We start from the raw sequence: 19,837 nt of genomic DNA, 5'->3' as shown, positions 1-19,837 counted from the left end.
GGGCCCGCCAGAAAGAGGCATCGATTCCTAAGGTAGAAGAAGGGCATGTTTGCCCATCTGCCTTTTGGCTGTGTTGGCCTTTGCCCATCTGTCTTTGGCCGCCTTTGGAAAAGATAGACTTTTCCTCAGGGCTCGCAGGGGAGCCAAAGGGTTGTGAGAGTGGCCGCAACAGGGGAAGTTTCCAGGCAATTTCAGCGGTGAGGGCTGAGGCATTTCAGCAAGACTGTGGAGGGAAAGATGCAATGCTCTTTATCTGTAGCTGCAAAATGTTTTCTTTTGTTGTCCCCAGCCCTGTGAGAAGCTTGTCTTTGTCACAGTAAGTGGCTGGTTATTTTCCTCGGAGATGGAGGAGGCAGCGGGTTCCGGCTCCCAGCGTGCTGTTCACTCGGGCAGAGAGGATTGACTGAACAGTGTGGCTCTGCCATTTGTCGATTTATTTATTTGTGGGTAGTTCCCTCCCCCGCAACTTTACTGAGCTACAATTTCCAAATAAAAGTTGTATATATTGAAGATGTACAATGTTTTAGTATAGGTATACATTGCAAAATGGTGACCATAGTCAAGATAAGGAACACATCTGTCACCTTACCTGGTGACCTTTTTTGTGTGCAGTAAGAACACTTAAGATCTACTCTCTTAGCAAATTGCAAGTAGTCAGTATGGTATTAACTATAGGCACCATGCAGCAAGTCCAGAATGTATTCATCCTGCACAACTGAAACTTTGTGCTTGTTTGCTAAACAAAACCTTAGTGTCTGCTGACCAATGAATGGATAAATAAAATGTGGTATGTATATATTATGTGTGTGTATATATATAATGTATACATAATGTAATGTATATATTATAATGTATGTATATATAATGTATATGTATATATAATGTTTATATATGTATTATGTGTGTGTGTGTGTGTGTGTGTGTGTGTGTGTATATAATGGAATGTTATTCAGTCTTAATAGAGAAGGAAACCCTGCCATTTGTGACAACATGGATGCACTTGGAGAGCATTATGCTAAGTGTCAGTCATGACCCTTCCCTGGGGGTGCTGTCTCCTTGTGATGGGCTGAACTGTGTCACGCTAAAATTCTAATGTTGAAGACCTCACCGGCACTATCTCAGAATGTAAGTGTATGTGGAGGTAAGGTCTTTGGAAAGGTCATAAGGTTAAGAAGCGGTCTTCAGGGTGGGTCCTGATTCAGCATGACTGGTGTTCTTAGAAGAAGAGGAAACTTGGACACAGACATGTGTACACACAGAGGACAGAATGTGTGAGACATGGAGAGAAGATGATCCGTCTACCAAGCAAGGAGAGAAGCCTCAGAAGAAAGCCACTCTGCCTCTAGAGTTATGGCCTCGATAGCTCATAAACGTCTGTGGCTTCAGCCTCCTGGTCTGTGGTACTTTGTTATGGCAGCCTGAACAAGCCAGTACACTCCTCCTCTGTACCAGAAAGTAGGACCAGGGGGGTTGAAGACACTCTGCTCGGACAGGCCTTGGCTGACTGTGTTTTCCCTGAGACCTGTTCCTGCCTGGAACCCCGCCCTGGGCAGGTGCCAGATCTGAAGAGCCGGGGTGGACGCCGTCTTTGTGGGTGCCCCGTGTATTGGGTAATGTGACAACCTGGGTCAGAGATGAGGGAACTGAGGTGAAGGAGGCAGGCATGGGAAACCAGCTGCATACACTGCAGTGCTGTGCTGGGGTGGGGTGGATTTTTGCTCTGCTGAGATGCTGGTGATTGCAGAAGGTGAGGTTTTCTTCATGGCTTCGAGCTAAAACTTCTGCTTTGGGGTCAGACAGACTTTGGTTCCAATTCTGCATCTGTCATCAACTCTCAGCTCTGGCCGTTCCCATCCGAGCCCATGTCCCTCCTCACCCCACATTTCCCTCCACCTGCCGCTCCCTATCTCCGCTCCTATCTGCAGAAGATGTCCCCAGAGGGCTGTCTGCGGTCATTTCCACTCCCTCCCCCATGCCGCCTGGATGGCTGCCCCTCCACCCCACTGGGCAGCTCTCCCATCATGTCCTGAGGCCACGACCTGCCTGCCGTCCTGTCACTTCTCTGTCCTTATCTTCTGTGATGTTTCAGGGCCTGCAGCTCAGTTTACCACTCCCTTTTACTTGAAATGTTCTTTCTTGGTTTCCCCAACAGACATCACCCCTTCTGGGTTTTTAGCTTATCTGTTGGCTTTCCTTCTCAGCCTCCTTTCCTGGTTCCTGCTCTTTCTCTCAACTTTTAAATGGTGGAGTGGCCCAAGACACTCTGGTTGTTCTCTCTCTCTCTCTCTTTTATTGTTATTGTTGAAGCATAATTGACATACGGCGTTATATGAGTTTCAGGTGTGCAACATAGTGATTCAACAATTCTCTGCATTACGCAGTACTCACCACGGTAAGTGGAGTCACCCGCCATCTGTCACCCTACAACGTTATTATGGTTTTATTGACTATATTCCCTATGCTGTACTTTCATCTCCGTACCTTATTTCTGGTTGTTTCCTCTGGATCTGCATTCTTTCTCTCAGTGATAGCATTAGGTCCTGTGGCTGAGAAACTTCATCCCTACGCAGATGACTTCTGAACCAGTATCTTCAGCTGAACTTGCCCTTCAGCCCCAGGCTCCCCCATCCTGCTACTGATGGCAGGCCTCTGGGATGTCAGATGGCATCTCGAACTCATCAAATATAGAATTTTGACTTTTCTTCTTCCAACCACAGTAGATGATTCTATACTCAAACATGCCAAGCTCATTTGCAATGCTGGGTCCATTGTGCTTGTGCTTTTCTCTGCCTGGAAATTTCTTCTCCCCCAAACTTACTTATCGGCGTTCTTCCTTACTATTCAGTTATCAGATCACATTGACCCTTCTGAGAGGACTTCTGGTCACCCAGCCTAAAGTAGCATCCTAAATTCTCTCTGTTCTTTTTCCTGTTTTAATTCTCTGCACACTGGTTATTATCTTCTGATATTTCCTGATTTTTATTTGTCTGGTGTGTTTTGCCCCCTGGAAAGGTAAGCGCGGAGGTGGGGCCTGCATGTGTCCTGGCCACTGCTGTGTCCCCAGAGCCCGATGCAGGCCTGAGCCTCTGTGTGCTCTGTAAGTATTTGGTGAGTGACGTGTGAAGCCACTCAGCTTCTTTTGTCCTCATGCCCAACTCTTGAGAGTGACTCATTAGGAAGTGGGAATTCTGCCTATTTTTTCAGACTAAAACTTTGATTTTTGAATTAGTAAAAAATCCTTAATCTATACTGTTTCAGAAGAAACAAAAAACTTTGTCTTTTTTTTATTAAATGAGGGATTAAAAACTCAGTTACCTCCTCTCCACCCCGACTCTTGTTGATCCATTTAAATAGTAGGAAAGGACTGAAAAATTTCCAAAGCACCAGGAGAGAGAAAATGAGAAGAGGGAACAGATAAGAAAATGTTCGCTGAGGTTTGAAGGCTGGAAGACAGAGTGGTGAGGTTCAGTGGGGTTCCTGCAGGAAGGGGGTGGGTGGGTGAGCTGGCTCAGTCTGGGTCCCCATGGGCTCGGGACCTAGAGGCACCAGGGACTATGAAGCAGGGAGCTCAGGTTGGCGACCAGTTTCTCTGTGGAATGGCTGGACCCTCACGTCCCCATTTTCATCCAGGCTACTACATCCCTCCCTCCACGCTGAAGGAGATGGGGAGTGGGCAGAGGCTCAGAGCTCAGTGTGTCAGGCTGAATGGCGAGAGCAGGCAAGGGACACATGGGAAACAGGAGGATTAAGGAAAGGTCTTACTTTAAGCAGTGAGTAACCTGAGCCATAGAACCTGCAGCCTGGGCTGCCTCTGGGATGACAGGGCGGGCAAGTAGTTTTGCATGGTGTCTTTTCTTATCATAAATTATCAATTTGAGCCACATGAAATCAGCCTGTTAGGTCTTTTCTGGTGACCCAATCTCATGCAATGCTGCAATAAAAATACGGTGCCTACTGGCAGGGTTTGTAGGCTTGCTAGGCCACCCCCCTGGAAACGTGGCCTGGCCACTAGACTTCAGGATGATTCCATAAATATGTGTCTTGGAGCTCCTGGGGCCATATGGTTAACCCCTTTCATGAAGGAGAGGGTCAGAGAACACCCTGAGGGGGAGAAACAAGGGACTGGGGCTCATGCGGGACCTGGTCTGGACTTAGGGTACCTTACCTGGATACCACTGCTGCCCCTGCCAATCCTGGGAGGACTCTTTCTGGCCTTTCCTGGCAGACACCTGAGGGGGATGTTTGCAAAGAAGGCATTTCAAGGCATGGTGTTCCTATGAAATGTGGGACGCAAGCTAGGGGTTCTGTTAGCTAAGGTCTCAGGGCTGTCTTGCCTGCAGCCTGCCTCCCCCACAGATTTCGGTATGCTGGTGCTCAGACTCCACCTAGTAGGATAGAGGAGAAGACACGGAATAATCTCAGACAAAGGACCTCTAGATACTTACACTTACACTGGAGTATTGAGTATTTTCCTCAGTGAAATGGCTGATTCCTCATCCAGTCATCCTAGCGTGAAGCCCACTTCCCAGGGAAGTCCTGTCTACACCCTCTGAGTCTCCCATTCGGATAGTTATTTCCTGTCTTGAATATGGACAGCCAGGAAACATGAGACATCTGAGAAAAGCCTCCAACACCAATGACAGGCAACACATAAAACATACTTTAAAGGGAAAAAAAAGCAAAAAACAGAGGAAATAGACCTAAATCAGAATATGGGGGGCGGGGGGAGAAAGCTCTAAAGTCCTCAGAGATGAAACATTACACTCTTGAAACCAGGACAGGGTGCAATGAAGCAAAAAGGAACAACCGAAGAATAAGAAGGAGGGCTTTAGGAATTACAAATGCAATCTGTAATAAAAAATGTAGTAGTCTGTTTAGACAATAAAATCAGTGAATCAACCAGGAAGTAGAACAGCAAAGGCAGGGAAGAGAAAATAAGAGAGAAATGCTAAGCCTCCTAGAGGATCAAGTCAAGGAGTCCAGAATTTGACAAGCAGGAGTTCTAGAAAGAAAAACAATGAGAGGAGAAGAAATTACCCAAGAAATTCTAAGCCAAGGTGTATCAGACTGGAAAGATCTGAGACTTCAGGCAGAAAGCTCCTTGCATGCCTAGCACAATCAATGAAAGAAAATCCCCACCAAGGCACATCATTTAACCATGTTCAGAACATCAGCGATAAAGAGAAAAATTAATGTCTCATGCAGAAGATTGAGAATCCACGTGGCAGTATTGGATGCTGGGAAGTAAAGTCTTCCAAATTCTGCTTTAGGAAAGTGGTTTTTAATTGAATTCTATGCTCAGCCAAATTAGCAGTTATATCTGAAGGCAGCATATAGATGTCTTCAGACAACACTCAGAGTGTCTCCCTGTGCGTCCATACTTGAGAAGTCCTGCTAGCTATGTTGTTGCAAAATGACGAAGTGGCCAGAAAAGAACGTGGAACAAAGAAACAAGAGCTTCAACTGGAGGAGGGCTAAGAAATGAGTCCCCAGGTGGATGGACGGAGTGGGTGGTCCCCGGGTGGTTACCCGGAGACCCGGTAACAACCAACTGAGATGGGAGAAGAAGGAAGGCTGGCATCTGGGGATAGTGGCGACCCCTGAAAAAAGATAACTGCTGTTTACCTGTTAAAATAATAAACACAGAGAAAGATTTACGACAGATCTTAGAGAAGTTGGGAAAATTCAATATGCAACTTCAGGATAAAACAATTATGAACTCAGGAAAGAAAAAGCCATCGTACTACCATATTTTACTGAATATAAGATGCCATATTAGTTAAGTATTGATTTATTACTCATCATTTTAAGAAGAAAGAAAAAACTGTTGCCTATTAAAAAGGCAACTGGCAAGTCTTGAGACACACCCACATTATGTTAGAAAGTTACAAAACGTACTTCTTATCATTGGTGAAAACAGCGCCCTACTTTGGCTTTGCAGTGAACCGTATTTACACCGATTATTGATTTCACCACAAATTTTGATGTTGACATGCTAAGGAGGAGGAGAGGAAAAGTCTGGGCGTGTACCTGTGTGGCAAACATAAGTGTCAAATACTCATGTACCAAAAAGGAAAGGCAGTAGTTTAATGTCTAGAATTGATAAATAAAAAAATTAGCTGCGTGATTCAGACAGAGATGTCACCACATGAAGGAACAGCTAAAATAACTGAGAATGGTGGCCTCTGGGCACTGGGTGAGGGTGGGTAGTTTGGGGTGACGTGGCCTGGAGAATTGCTGGTTCTGAAAATGAGCCTATAGCATATAATGCATGTTCGACACCTGCCGGTTACTTTGATGTGAACAAAGGTAGAGGGAAATACACACACACACACACACACACACACACACACACACAGCTTTTTGGAGTTTCAAAGTGTGACAATTGGAGATGTGGGTCCCCCGAAACCTGCTTGTCTTGGAAATATCTTATCCAGACAGAAGGTTAAGACATGATCATATCCTGCTTAATTGGCCTCCAGAAGGAGTGGTACCTACCCTCCGTCTCCCCCAGAAGGCAAGTGTGGCCAAGGATGGCCCAGCCTCCTTTTATCTTTGCAGAAAGCTTTGGGGTCTACAAATTATTCCACACATTATTTTTTTTTTTAAGATTTATTTATTTATTTTAGGGAGGGAGGGGCAGAGGGAGAGGGTGAGGGAAAGAAGCTCAAACAGACTCCACGCTCAGTGGGTAGCCCAACACAGGGCTCGATCTCGCGACCTTGAGATCACCACCGGAGCTGAAACCAAGAGCTGGTAGCTTAACCGACTGAGCCACGCAGGTGCCCCTGTTCCCCGGATTTTAACCCGTTGGATCCTTCCCTGACTATGGCCATTTCCTGTGTCAGAGAATACACCTGAGCCGCCAGCCCTGGCCCACCCCACGCCGCCACAGCACAGCCCTGCCCCAGAGTCACAGGGGCACTTCTCTCTCGTAACCTAACGTCTTTCTGTCCCCATGATATTCTAGAGGAAAGAGGAAGAGGAGAGGAAGCGAGGAGAGGAGCAGATTCGCCTCCGGGAAGAGCAGAGGGCCAAGGAACTCTACTGGACCCTGAAGCAGGCCCAGCTGCAAAGCCACGCCAGCGAGAGCGAGGAGCGTGAGTGGGAGGAACAGCGTGAGTAGACCGGCCTGTCGCCCCACCCGCTCTCCTCCCGCTGCTTATCTGCTCCGTCATCCTTCAACCTACCGGTTCACGCCTTCCGCCCCAGGCCTTTACGCAGGACACACCCTGCACGGGGCCCTGCTAAGGACCCAGAGGGTGAGGGCTCCGCCCGCCGAGAGCTTATTTATATGCCTATGGAGGGGATTTCTTACACTAAAAAATATTGATTGCGTTACCAGTACTTTACTGGCTCTGTGCTAACCTCTGGGCACCCAGAATTGAGGGATCACCGTGCTTATCTTGGAGGAACTCCCGGGCCGGGTGGGAGACAAGACACGCAGGCTCCCGGCTTTGAGGGAGAAAGTACCGCTCCTGTTGGGAGTACAGAGTGGCTATCCCGGTGGGCTTCCGGAGGCAGCATGACGAAGTGAAGCTTGATGCGGGCACAGGAACAACGGAGGCGAAGGGCGGGTGAGGGAGAGGGTGCCCCAGACGGAGGTCCCAGCCTACGTAAGGGCATGATGATGGGAATGGGACGTGCACAGGAAGGTGGAGATGTATGGCGCGGGCTACAGAGGCTACACAGCTTGGCGAGTGTCGGGGGGAGAAAAGTTGGGGAGGGGGGAGAGGGAGGCGGAAGCAGATTTGAAGGGTGGTGTTTCAGTATGTGCTCGGGCTTCGTTTGAATCAGGTACGGTAACACCTGGATCATATGGATAATGTGGAAATGACGACGTTGCCCCAAGAAGTTTTTACTCACAGGGAGCGGGACACGCCGGGCGGGGCTTCATGGGGAAGCACCAGGGCCCGTCAGGGGGCGGAGGGAGCCAGGGCTCAGTGCTGGCCTTGTGGTTTGCTGGGCGCAGGTAAGGCCAGGCAGGGGAAGCAGGTGTAGGATCGGCTGGTTTGAATCATGTCTGCAGGCTCTGGGGCACAGGGGCTCTCTAGTTGTCTGACGCCTGGCCCTGGGGTGAGGAGGGCAAGCGTCCAACTCTTGGTTCACAGTCAGAACTAGATAGAGGAAGTGATCCGAGTATTTTGGATTGGCTGGTTTGCAAATGAAAGGCACACTTGCGGGTGAGTCCTCTAGTATCTTTAGGAATTGGACATCCCTGGGAGGGCCAGTCTCTCTCGGCTCAGCAAGGTCCCAGAAGTCAAAACATGGAGAAAATAAAAAGGCATGGTTCCTTGCAGGTGGGCAGTGGGACACTTGTAAAGGTGGGTTTGGGGGTGACAGACAGGAAGAGGCTGTTGCAGTGGTACCCCCGAGAGATGACTGGGGCCAGGGCCACGACAGGGGGAGCGCATGACTTCTACTCGCCAGCCCTCTGGTCCGCAGCCTTTTTCAACCACATGCCAGATTCATTCAACAGACTAGAAAAAGAAATTGAAATACAATTCACATAACATAAAATTCATCCTTTTAAAGTGTACAGTTTAGCGGCTTTTAGGATACTCAACGCCTTGTGCAAACCACCGTCACTGTTACTTCCAGAGATCTCCTCACCACAAAGAGAAACTGTCCCCATTGGATTTTCCTTCTCCCGCCACACCTCTGGGAGCCACTAATCTAATTTCTGTCCCTACGGATTTGCCCATTATCGATATTTCATATAAATAGAATTATACATGATGTTTATCCATTCATTAGTTGATGGACCTTTGGGTTGTTTCTACTTTTGGGCTATTATGAATAATGTTGCTGTGAACATTGGGGTTTTTTTTTGTGGTTCTTGAACATGTGTGTTTTTACTGAAAAAAATCACTCATAAATTAACAGAAATGTACAAACACATGAGTAAATAATGTAGTGACAAAGACTATTTTTGTGAAGTGTTTTTTTAAGTGAAGATTTAAGTGAAATCTTTAGATTTCAGTGCAAAATGTACCCCTGGCACCTCTTAAAACATAAGTGCAAGCTCAAAAAAACGTAGTAGTGACTGGATGTTTACCCCAAAGATACAAATGTAGTGATCCGAAGGGGCACGTGCACCCCAATGTTTATAGCAGCAATGTCCACAATAGCCAAACTATGGAAAGAGCCTAGATGTCCATCAACAGATGAATGGATAAAGAAGATGTGTTGTATACACACACACACACACACACACACACACACACACACACACGCTGGAATATTATGCAGCCATAAAAAAATGAAATCTTGCCATTTGCAATGACATGGATGGAACTAGAGGGTATTATGCTAAGCGAAATAAGTCAATCATAGAAAGACAAATATCATATGATCTCACTGATAGGAGGAATTTGAGAAACAAGACAGAGGATCATAGGGGAAGGGAGGGAAAAATGAAACAAGACGAAACCAGAGAGGGAGACAACCCAGAAGAGACTCTTAATCTCAGGGAACAAACTGAGGGTTGCTGGAGGGGAGGGGGGTTGGACGGATGGGGTGGCTGGGTGATGGACATTGGGGAGGGTGTGTGCTATGGTGAGTGCTGTGAGTTGTGCAAGACTGATGAATCACAGACCAGTACCCCTGAAACAAATAATATATGTTAATTTAAAAAAACAAACAAAAAAACCCCCATAAAACAAAGCCAAAACCAAAAAAAAAAAAAAAAAAATCCGTAGTGGTTGAAGGAAGCTAGCTACGTTCCATGCCAATGACCAGTTTCTTCCCATCCTTGCTAATGCTTGGCATCTTTTGTCTTTTTGATAATAGACGTCCTAACAGGTATGAAGTGATGCCTCTTTGTGGTTTTGATTTGCATTTCCCTAATAATTAATGATGTTGAGCACTTTTTCATGTACCTATTGACCATCTGTATATCCTTCTGAAAAAATATCTATTCGGGTCCTTTGCCCATTTTTTTAAATTGGGTTATTTGTTTTTGGCTATTGAGTTGTATGGATTCCTATGTATTTTGGACATTAACCCCTTATTAGATATTTGTAAACCCCTATATGTGGTTTACAAATATTTTTTCCTATTCTGCAAGTTGCCTTTTCGTTTTGTTGATGTTTCCTTTACTGTGTGGAAGGTTTTTAATTTGACATAACCCCGCCTGTTTATTTTTGTTTTTGGTGTCATAATCCAAAAAAAATCACCAAGACCAATGTCAGGGAGCTTTTTTCTTACGTTTTCTTCCAGGTGTTTTACAGTTTCAGGTCTTATAGTTAAGTCTTTAATCCCTTTTTCATTCTTTTGTCTGTGGATATCCAGTTTTCACAGCACTATTTTTTTGGAAAGACTATCTTTCCCCATTGGGTATTCTTGGCGCCTTTGTTGAAAATTATTTGACTGTATGGGCGCCTGGGTGGCTCAGTCGTTAAGCATCTGCCTTCGGCTCAGGTCATGATCCCAGGGTCCTGGGATAGAGCCCCGCATTGGACTCCCTGCTCCGCGGGGAGCCTGCTTCTCCCTCTCCCACTCCCCCTGCTTGTGTTCCCTCTCTCACTGTGTCTCTCTCTGTCAAATAAATAAAATCTTAAAAAAAAAAGAAAATTATTTGACTGTATATGTATAAGTTTATTTCTGAGCCCTATATTCTTTTCCATTGGTCTATGTGTCTCTTTTTATGCAAGTACTATACTGTTTTGGTTACTATGGCTTTGTAATATAATTTGAAGTCAGGAAGTTAGATGCTACTAGCTTTGTTCTTCTTGCTCAAGATTGCTTTAGCTCTTCAGAATCTTTTGTGGTTCCATACAAATTTTAGGATTATTATTTTTTCTATTATCTGTGAAAAATGCCATTGGAAATTTAATAGGGATTGCATTGAATCTGTACATTGCTTTGAGTAGTATGTATATTTTAACAATATTAATTCTTCCTATCTATGAACACAGGATATCTTTTTGTTTATTTGTGTCTTCTTTAATTTCTTTCATCAATGTCTTATAGTTTTAGTGTCCCAGTCTTTCATCTCCTTGGTTAAATTTATTTCTAAGTATTTTATTAAATTTTTTTTTCTTTCCAAGTTTTTATTTAAATTCCAGTTAGTGGGGTGCCTGGGTGGTACAGTTGGTTAAGCGTCCAACTCTTGGTTTTAGCTCAGGTCACGATCTCATGGTCCCGGGCTTGAGCCCTGCGTTTGTCTCCATGCTCAGCATGGAGTCTCTTGAGATTCTCTCTCCTCTCTCTGTCCCTCCCATTCATGCTTTCATTCTCTCAAATAAACAAATAAAATCTTGAAAACAATAAATTCCGGTTAGTTAACATACAGTGTAATATTAGTTTCAGTTGTAGAATTTAGTGACTCATCACTTGCATATAACACCCAATGCTCATCACAAGTGCCCTCCTTAATACCCATTGCCTAATTCACCCATTCTGATGCTATTGTGAGTGGGATTGTTTTACTAATTTCGTTTTTGGATATATATTGTTACTGCATAGAAACAGAACCGATGTTTATATGTTGATTTTTAATCCTGCAACTTTACCAAATTTATTGGTTCTAACAGTTTTTTGGTGAAATATTTAGGGTTTTCTATATGTAAGTTCATGCCACCTGTAAACAGAGACAATTTTACTTCTTCCTTTCTGATTTGGATGCCTTTTACTATTTTTTTAAAAGATTTTATTTTTATTTATTTGACAGAGAGAGAGAGACAACACAAGCAGGGGGAGTGGGAGAGGGAGAAGCAGGCTTCCCGCTGAGCAGGGAGCCCCATGTGGGACTCAATCCCAGGACCCTGGGATCATGACCTGAGATGAAGGCAGACGTTTAATGACTGAGCCACCCAGGCGCCCTGCCTTTTACTATTTTTTTTTCTTGCCTAATTATTCTGGCTAAGACTTCTGGTATCACGGTGAAAGAAATGGTGACAGTGGGCATTCCTGTCTTGCTCCTGATCTTAGAGCAAAAGCTTTCAGCCTTACGCTGTTATGTATGATGTTAGCTGTGTGCTTGTCATATACAGCTTTTATTATGAGGTACATTCTTTGTATACCCGATTTGTTGAGAGTGTTTATCATGAAAAGATGCTGAATTTTGTCAAATGCGTCGTCTGCGTCTATTGAGACAATCATACGATTTTTATTCTTTTTGTTAATGTGGTGTATCATAGCTACTGAGTTGTGGGTGCTGGGCTAGCCTGGCATCCCAGGAATCAATCACATGTGATCATGGTGTATAGAGCGTTTGGAAAGGCCCCGTGGAGGAAATGGCATTTGGTTTGGGAGAAGTGGGGAAGTAAAGAAGCAGGGAAGGGCATCACAGCTGAGGGAGGAGCACTGAGCAAAAGCAAGGTCATCGGGTGCCTAGGATGTGTTTCCCCGTGGCTGCAGCCTGAGGTTCATGGTGAATAATGGGGAAAGTGGGAAAGGCAAGATGGATAAGAGCTAACGAAGAATTCATTCATTTAAATTCAGAATGGAAGAGATAGGGGGAAAAAAAAGGCAGGACAAAGCTTTATACTGAAAAAATAGTGAACAAGTACAAAATGAGGTCACATGAGGTCACTCTAGTGTGGGAGAAGGAGCACTGGACTGGGAGTCCTGCCCTAGCTCTGCCACGGACTCGTGTGACCGAGAGCAAGTTCTTGCTCAGCTGCTCGGTTTCTTCCTTTGGAAAATGGGGGTAATCATGCTGAGTTGAGGCTTGTTGGGAGGGTATAGTAGGAGGAAGGAAGTGCCACCCAAGAGTGTTCCTCTTTTTGTAGCGACATGATGAGGCGGACCGTTAGGGGCCCGGCAGGTGTTTCGTTAGGGATGCAGACTGGAGGTCATCTGGCCCAAGTGCTGCCTGACTGCTAATTAATGCACCATGTGGCAATGGAAAGTGGAAAAACCTCCAAAAGACAGTGAAAAGGTGATGATGCCGGCCTCACGATTTTGGTACCTTATTTTATGCTTTCTTAAAGAATGATGTAGCTAAACTCTGGAGGCTGTCATTCAAAACCAGCAAAACCATTCTGCACTCAATTAATTTAATATGAAAGATTATAGTGGGCCATTAATCTAGAGGGAGCAGCCGTTTTTGATAAAACACCTAAATTAAATTCTCCGAGTTAGAAAAAAAAAGGCATTGTTTCCTTTAGTATCACTCGAATACAAAATTCGTTTTTCAGTTCAGGCTCTGGCCTCTCAGAAGCTCTGAAAATCCAGGCAGAAATTCATTTAATTAATTATCAGCTGCAAACGTGTAGGAGTGTGGAGTTAGGTGCTGTCTAGTTGCCCAGAGAGTTGGAGAAGAGCCTGGATGACTTGGTCGATGATACTATTTCCAAATCCTGGAACTGTGTTCTCATGAACCCCTCCCCCCTTTCCTTGAACCATGTCATTCTGGGGTGGCCCCTTCCCCACAGTCTATACTCTGCTTGTCTCACCCTTTGCCGTGTGCTCAGAGTCGAGGGAGAAAAATGTGTGCTCAGGCTCAGGATGGAGTCCTGCTCAGGATGTAGTCCAGCTATGTTGGTTCTGTTCTCTTTGTTCATAGAAAAGAGAGTGCTCTGGAGTCTGGGTTTAACGCGGGTGTTCTACAGTGCTGTGTGCTGGAGACAGGCAGACCCCGAAGGGGAGATGCCGGGTGGTCGGGAGATGGGGTGGGGTAGAGCTGGATGTGGGGCTGGAGGGAAAGCTGACACAAAGCAGGGCCTGTTCTGTGTACTGATGGCCTGGGAAATGGTGCAGTGTCTCTTTGGACAGAACCAGTACTGGCCGTACCTCCAGCTCCGAGGGCCACGTAGGTTTGGTTTTACTATTCAGATTAATGCCCGCCGGAGTCCCCATGTGCTCGATTCGTATCCTGCGTGGGCTTCTCTCTCCTCTTGAATTGCTCAAGAATCTCTGGAGGCTTTCTGTTGTCCCAAAGTGGCGTCCTTCCCGGGTTCACCCGGGTGCGGGGAGCACTCTGGTCTTAAGGAACCTCTCCACTGGTTGCGCCTGGTGGCCACAGGGGGTCACTGTTGGCAGCCATCAGGAATTGCTAGCGGAACTCGGTTGATGGTGATCTCAGAGGCATTGGAGTCAGGGAGGAGAGAGCCCTCCTTCCCTTGGGCTACATTTAGCTGTGGGGGAGCCTCACTTTCTTTCCCTGAGGCTTATCTCTCAGGGTCCATCCTCTTGGTGCCAAACCCACCTGTTTCCCAGGTGATGGCTGCTCCAGCAGGTTGAGTCCCCAGGGGCCTGTGTGCATAGCCTTCAATATCTGGAATGCCTGTTGTCCTCCCCCCGGGGCCAGGAAACCTCCCTGTTTCACAAAATTTTCATTTTCCCCCTTTGCCCGACCAGAGCTCCTGACACTACTCAGCCCTACCCCTACACCAATTCCCTGCCTCCACCCCTTTCTGCCTTAAGTGGGACGGGCCCTTTCTAGAGGCGGCGTTCCAGTCCCCTCACGTCACAGCGAAGACAGAGGTAACAACAGTATATGATATTTAATGAACTTCTGCTCTGTGCCAGAGCTGTCCAGGACCCTTCTGTGTAATATCTCATTACCTCATTTACAGAGCAGCCCTCTGAAGTCCCCATTTTACAGATGAGGGGATAAAGTGTAGATATGGTAACTCGAGTTGTCCATTGTCACATGGAGCAGAAAACAGAGCAGAAGTTAAACACAACTGCCCACATAAACAATTTAAATCTTTATGGGTGCTTTTTCATTATATATATATACATATATATGTATGTATACATGTATGTATGTATGTATGTATGATTAACTAATTTTCGGAGACATTATATATTATTCACCCAAGGTGTTACTACAAATTGATATTGCTTTGAAGCATTGGGTTTCTCTGTGGATGTAACTGGATCATCTGAATTCTATAAAGTACTCTTTTCTATCTGGGCAGAGGTAGAAAGCACCCAAGGAACCATGAGCAGGTTCTCTAGAGAGGAGTCTCATGATGAGCAGCAGCTAATGATCTTCCAGAACCTCATGTCCTCCTGGGATCCCATAGGCATCTCCACCTCAACACATCCAAAACTCAAGCCCCCACTTGCCCCCAACCGGCTTTATCAGCTGGCTGTCAAAGGCAGAAGCTTGGCTGTCATTCTGGTCTCTCCTTTTGGCTCACTATCAATTCCCAAACTTACCAAGTGGTAAGGATTCTACTTCCTTACTATTTTTTGAATTTACACCCTCCCACCCCATTGTCCTGGTACCATCTGAACTTTGACCCCATGGCTCTCCATATATTTCTGTTTTCCAAGCCTTTATTCTTGTTCCTGTCGGATTCATTCCCAACACTGCAGCCAATCCAATCTTCGAGAGGTGGAAACGGCATCCCACTGTCCTGCTAAAAACATGGCAGTGGCTTCCAATCACCCTTTGGTAAAGCATTAAAATTAATTAGCCAGTATTTATTGGTCTCCTAAATGGCCTTTTCTGTTTCTGCATCCTCACCTTTTGCCCGGTCTGTAAGAGAGCTGCCCTCCAGCCATCCTGACCCATTCCGGGAGGAGTCTTGCCCCTCGGCCTCTGCCCCTGAGCCTGCTCTGCCCAGAAGACCCTCTCCTTGGCCTCCGTTGGTTGACTCCCACGTGTCCACCAGGCATCAGTTTAGATGTCCTTCTCCAACTCAGGTCCACAGTTTGCTGGTGGGGTCCCCCTGCTAGATGGTAAGCTCTCTGAGAGCAAGGACAATGTCTTGCTCATTGTTGTACCCATGTCTCTTAGTACCAGCTTGGCAGCCAGCTGTTATGCTGACCTTGTGAAAATTAGAAAAAGACACCGCACTACCATCTGCCAGAAAATTGTTACATGTGTCCAAATCTATGATGATCATTACATGTGTCCAAATCTATGATGATCATGCAGGGACTGTGCTCTCTGGAGGTGTGCAATGTGCAGCTTTGGTCCTGTGCAGCACAGAGTGGGCACAGAATGGGCACTAACTACGCATGTGCTGAATAAATGCACACACCCTGCCCGACTGTGTTAGAGTGTTAAGAACTCTGCCTCTTGCAGTGACTAGTGTGGCTTGACGTCTGAAGCAATGTAACTGCTTGCAGATTCTGCCAGGGGGGAAACCAACTTCTGTTGTTTCTCTTCGGTGTTGGAGAACTGAGCAGTGTTATCCTGAGCACAGATAGGGACATGATTCCAGACCAGCCTGGCAGTTTGGTAGCCCTTGGATAAAGGATGGTACTGTCTCCAGGGAGGGAAAACTAAGATCCAGAGAGATGAAAACTTGTCCCAGTCTAGACAGACAGGAGTAAAGCCAAGCAAATGCCCAGCTCTCTCCACACCCCTGAGCCTGAGGCAGCTGAAGTTTCCTGGTCTGATGTGGGAGAGTTTGGACTCCAAAACCTGTGGGACTCCTGGTTTCTTCTTGAGCAGGAGGGTTCCAGGCTGGGCAGTCCTGGAGAGTGGTGTCTCAGTTCTGGGGAGGTGGCCCCACGCCAGGCAGGTGTGGGTACATCCCTGAGATAGGGGGCAGAGCTGGAAGGGACCTTCCCCCTTACCTGCATGGGAGAGAATTGAGGGCTGAGGCGGGGACACAGTTGGGTGCACATCTAGCCAATGATGACGCTTAACTATGCTCTGGTGGCTTCTTCTTCTTTTCAAGATTTATTTACTTATTTGAGAGAGAGAGTGAGTGTGAGCACGGGAAGGGGCAGAGGGAAAGAATCTCAAGCAGACTCCCTGCCGAGTACAGAACTCCACAGGGGACTTAACTCGGGGTTTGACCCAGGGCTCGATGCCACGACCCTGAGATCATGACCTGAGCTGAAATCAAGAGTCGGACGCCCAGCCGACTGGGCCACCCAGGCGCCCCTATGATCTGGCTTCTTCATTCTCAGCCCAGTGCTCACCAACCAGAGTGTTACAGAATGTCCATTTAAAAAAATTGTGGTAAGATGCACAACTTAAAATTTACCACTTTACCCACTTTTAAGTGTACAGCTCAGTCGCATTGAGTACATTCCAGAACTTTCTCATCTTTCCAAACTGAAACTCTGCCTCCACTGAACAGTAAGTCCCTGATCCACCCTGTCCCTAGCTACTTGGAACCACCATTCTACTTTTCGCTGTGTAATTAACTATTGTAAGTACAGTACGTGAAGTATCAGGGGAATCATACGACGTCCTTTGTGTCTGGCTTATTCACTTAGCAAACTGTCTTAAAGATTCATCTGTGTTGTAGCAGGGATCAGAATCCCCTTCTTTTTTTTTTAATATTTTATTTATTTGAGAGAGAGAAAGCGTGAGCAAGAGCACAAGCAGGGGGAGCAGCAGAGGGAGAGGAAGAAGCAGGCTCCCCACTGAGCAGGGAGCCCGATGCAGGACTTGATCCCAGGACCCTGAGATCATGACCTGAACTGAAGGCAGACGCTTAACCAACTGAGCCACCCAGGCGCCCCAGAATTCCCTTCTTTTAGGGCTGGGTAATATTCCACTGTGTGTGTATACCCTACTGTGTTTACCTATTTGTCCTTTGATGGACATTTGAGTTGTTTCCACCTTTTGGCTATTGTGAATCACGCTTCTATGAATATCGCTGTACAAAAAATGTGTCTGAAGCCCTTCTTTTGGTTCTTTTGGATATATCTCCAGGAGAGGAGGTGCTGGCTCACATGCTAATCGTATGTTTAATTTTTCTGGAACTGCTGTCCCATTTTCCACAGCAGCTGCGCCATGCTCAATGCCCACCAACAATGCACAAGTGTTCCACTTTCTCTGTACCTTTGCCAACACTTGTTTTCTATTTTTTCTAATTTTTTTCTTTTTTTAAAATAATTTTTATTGTTATGTTAATCACCATACATTACATCATTAGTTTTTGATGTAGTGTTCCCTGATTCATTGTTTGTGCATAACACCCAGTGCTCCACGCAGAATGTGCCCTCTTTAATACCCATCACCAGGCTAACCCATCCCCCACCCCCCTCCCCTCTAGAACCCTCAGTTTGTTTTTCAGAGTCCATCATCTCTCATGGTTCGTCTCCCCCTCTGACTTACTCCCCTTCATTCTTCCCCTCCTGCTATCTTCTTCTTTTTTTTTTAACATATATTGCATTATTTGTTTCAGAAGTACAGATCTGTGATTCAACAGTCTTGCACAATTCACAGCGCTCACCATAGCACATACCCTCCCCGATGTCTATCACCCAGCCACCCCATCCCTCTCACCCCCCCCCACTCCAGCAACCCTCAGTTTGTTTCCTGAGATTAAGAATTCCTCATATCAGTGAGGTCATAGGATACATGTCTTTCTCTGACTGACTTATTTCACTCAGCATAACACCCTCCAGTTCCATCCATGTCGTTGCAAATGGCAAAATCTCATTCCTTTTGATGGCTGCCTAATATTCCATTGTGTATATATACCACCTCTTCTTTATCCATCCATCTGTCGATGGACATCTTGGCTCTTTCCACAGTTTGGCTATTGTGGACATTGCTGCTATAAACATTGGGGTGCACGTACCCCTTCGGGTCCCTACATTTGTATCTTTGGGCTAAATACCCAGTAGTGCAATTGCTGGATCATATGGTAGCTCTATTTTCAACTGTTTGAGGAACCTCCATACTGTTTTCCAGAGGGGCTGCACCAGCTTGCATTCCCACCAACAGCGTAGGAGGGTTCCCCTTTCTCCGCATCCCCGCCAACATCTGTCATTTCCTGACTTGTTAATTTTAGCCATTCTGACGGATGTGAGGTGGTATCTCATTGAGGTTTTGATTTGGATTTCCCTGATGCCGAGCGATGTGGAGCACTTTTTCATGTGTCTGTTGGCCATTTGGATGTCTTCTTTGGAAAAATGTCTGTTCTTGTCTTCTGCCCATTTCTTGATTGGATTATTTGTTCTTTGGGTGTTGAGTTTGATAAGTTCTTTATAGATTTTGGATACTAGCCCTTTATCTGATATGTCATTTGCATTCTGTCGGTTGTCTTTTGGTTTTGTGGACTGTTTCTTTTGCTGTGCAAAAGCTTTTTATCTTGATGAAATCCCAATAGTTCATTTTTGCCCTGGCTTCCCTTGCCTTTGGCGATGTATCTAGGAAGAAGTTGCTGTGGCTGTGGTCGAAGAGGTTGCTGCCTGTGTTCTCCTTTAGGATTTTGATGGACTCCTGTCTCACGTTTAGGTCTTTCAACCATTTGGAGTCTATTTTTGTGTGTGGTGTAAGGAAATGGTCCAGTTTCATTCTTCTGCATGTGGCTGTCCAATTTTCCCAACACCATTTGTTGAAGAGACTGTCTTTTTTTCCCCTGGACATTCTTTCCTGCTTTGTCAAAGGTAAGTTGACCATAGAGTTGAGGGTCCATTTCTGGGCTCTCTATTCTGTTCCACTGATCTATGTGTCTGTTTTTGTGCCAGTACCATACTGTCTTGATGATGACAGCTTTGTAATAGAGCTGGAAGTCCGGAATTGTGATGCCGCCACCTTTGCTTTTCTTTTTCAAGATTCCTCTGGCTATTCGGGGTCTCTTCTGGTTCCATACAAATTTAAGGATTATTTGTTCCATTTCTTTGAAAAAGGTGGATGGTATTTTGATGGGGATTGCATTGAATGTGTAGATTGCTCTAGGTAGCATTGACATCTTCACAATGTTTGTTCTTCCAATCCATGAGCACGGAACGTTTTTCCATTTCTTTGTGTCTTCTTTAATTTCTTTCATGAGTATTTTATACTTTTCTAAGTACAGATCCTTTGCCTCTTTGGTTAAATTTATTCCTAGGTATCTTTTGGTTTTGGGTGCAATTGTAAATGGGATCGACTCCTTGATTTGTCTCTCTTCTGTCTTGTTGTTGCTGTATAGGAATGCCACTGATTTCTGTGCATTGATTTTATATCCTGCCACTTGAC

At 45.7% G+C, this 19,837-nt stretch overlaps 1 protein-coding gene across 2 annotated transcripts in view; it reads left to right on the top strand.

Annotated features, from left to right (window-relative positions):
* Nucleotides 1-19,837, top strand: part of SH2D4B (SH2 domain containing 4B) — a 66,064-nt gene that overhangs the window by 9,242 nt on the left and 36,985 nt on the right. For both annotated transcript variants that reach the window (XM_028098922.2, XM_088019920.1), the window contains exon 3: nt 6,971-7,118. In XM_028098922.2, the coding sequence (XP_027954723.2) occupies nt 6,971-7,118 (148 nt within the window). The remainder of the gene's footprint in view (nt 1-6,970; nt 7,119-19,837) is intronic.

This window comes from Eumetopias jubatus, unplaced genomic scaffold (genome assembly GCF_037043125.1).
Source record: "Eumetopias jubatus isolate StellerSeaLion01/CBP00866 unplaced genomic scaffold, mEumJub1_p1.0 scaffold_17, whole genome shotgun sequence".
In the NCBI taxonomy this organism is placed as follows: domain Eukaryota; kingdom Metazoa; phylum Chordata; class Mammalia; order Carnivora; family Otariidae; genus Eumetopias; species Eumetopias jubatus.
The sequence above is the reverse complement of the archived record's forward strand: the minus strand, read 5'-3'. Positions and strand labels throughout refer to the sequence as shown.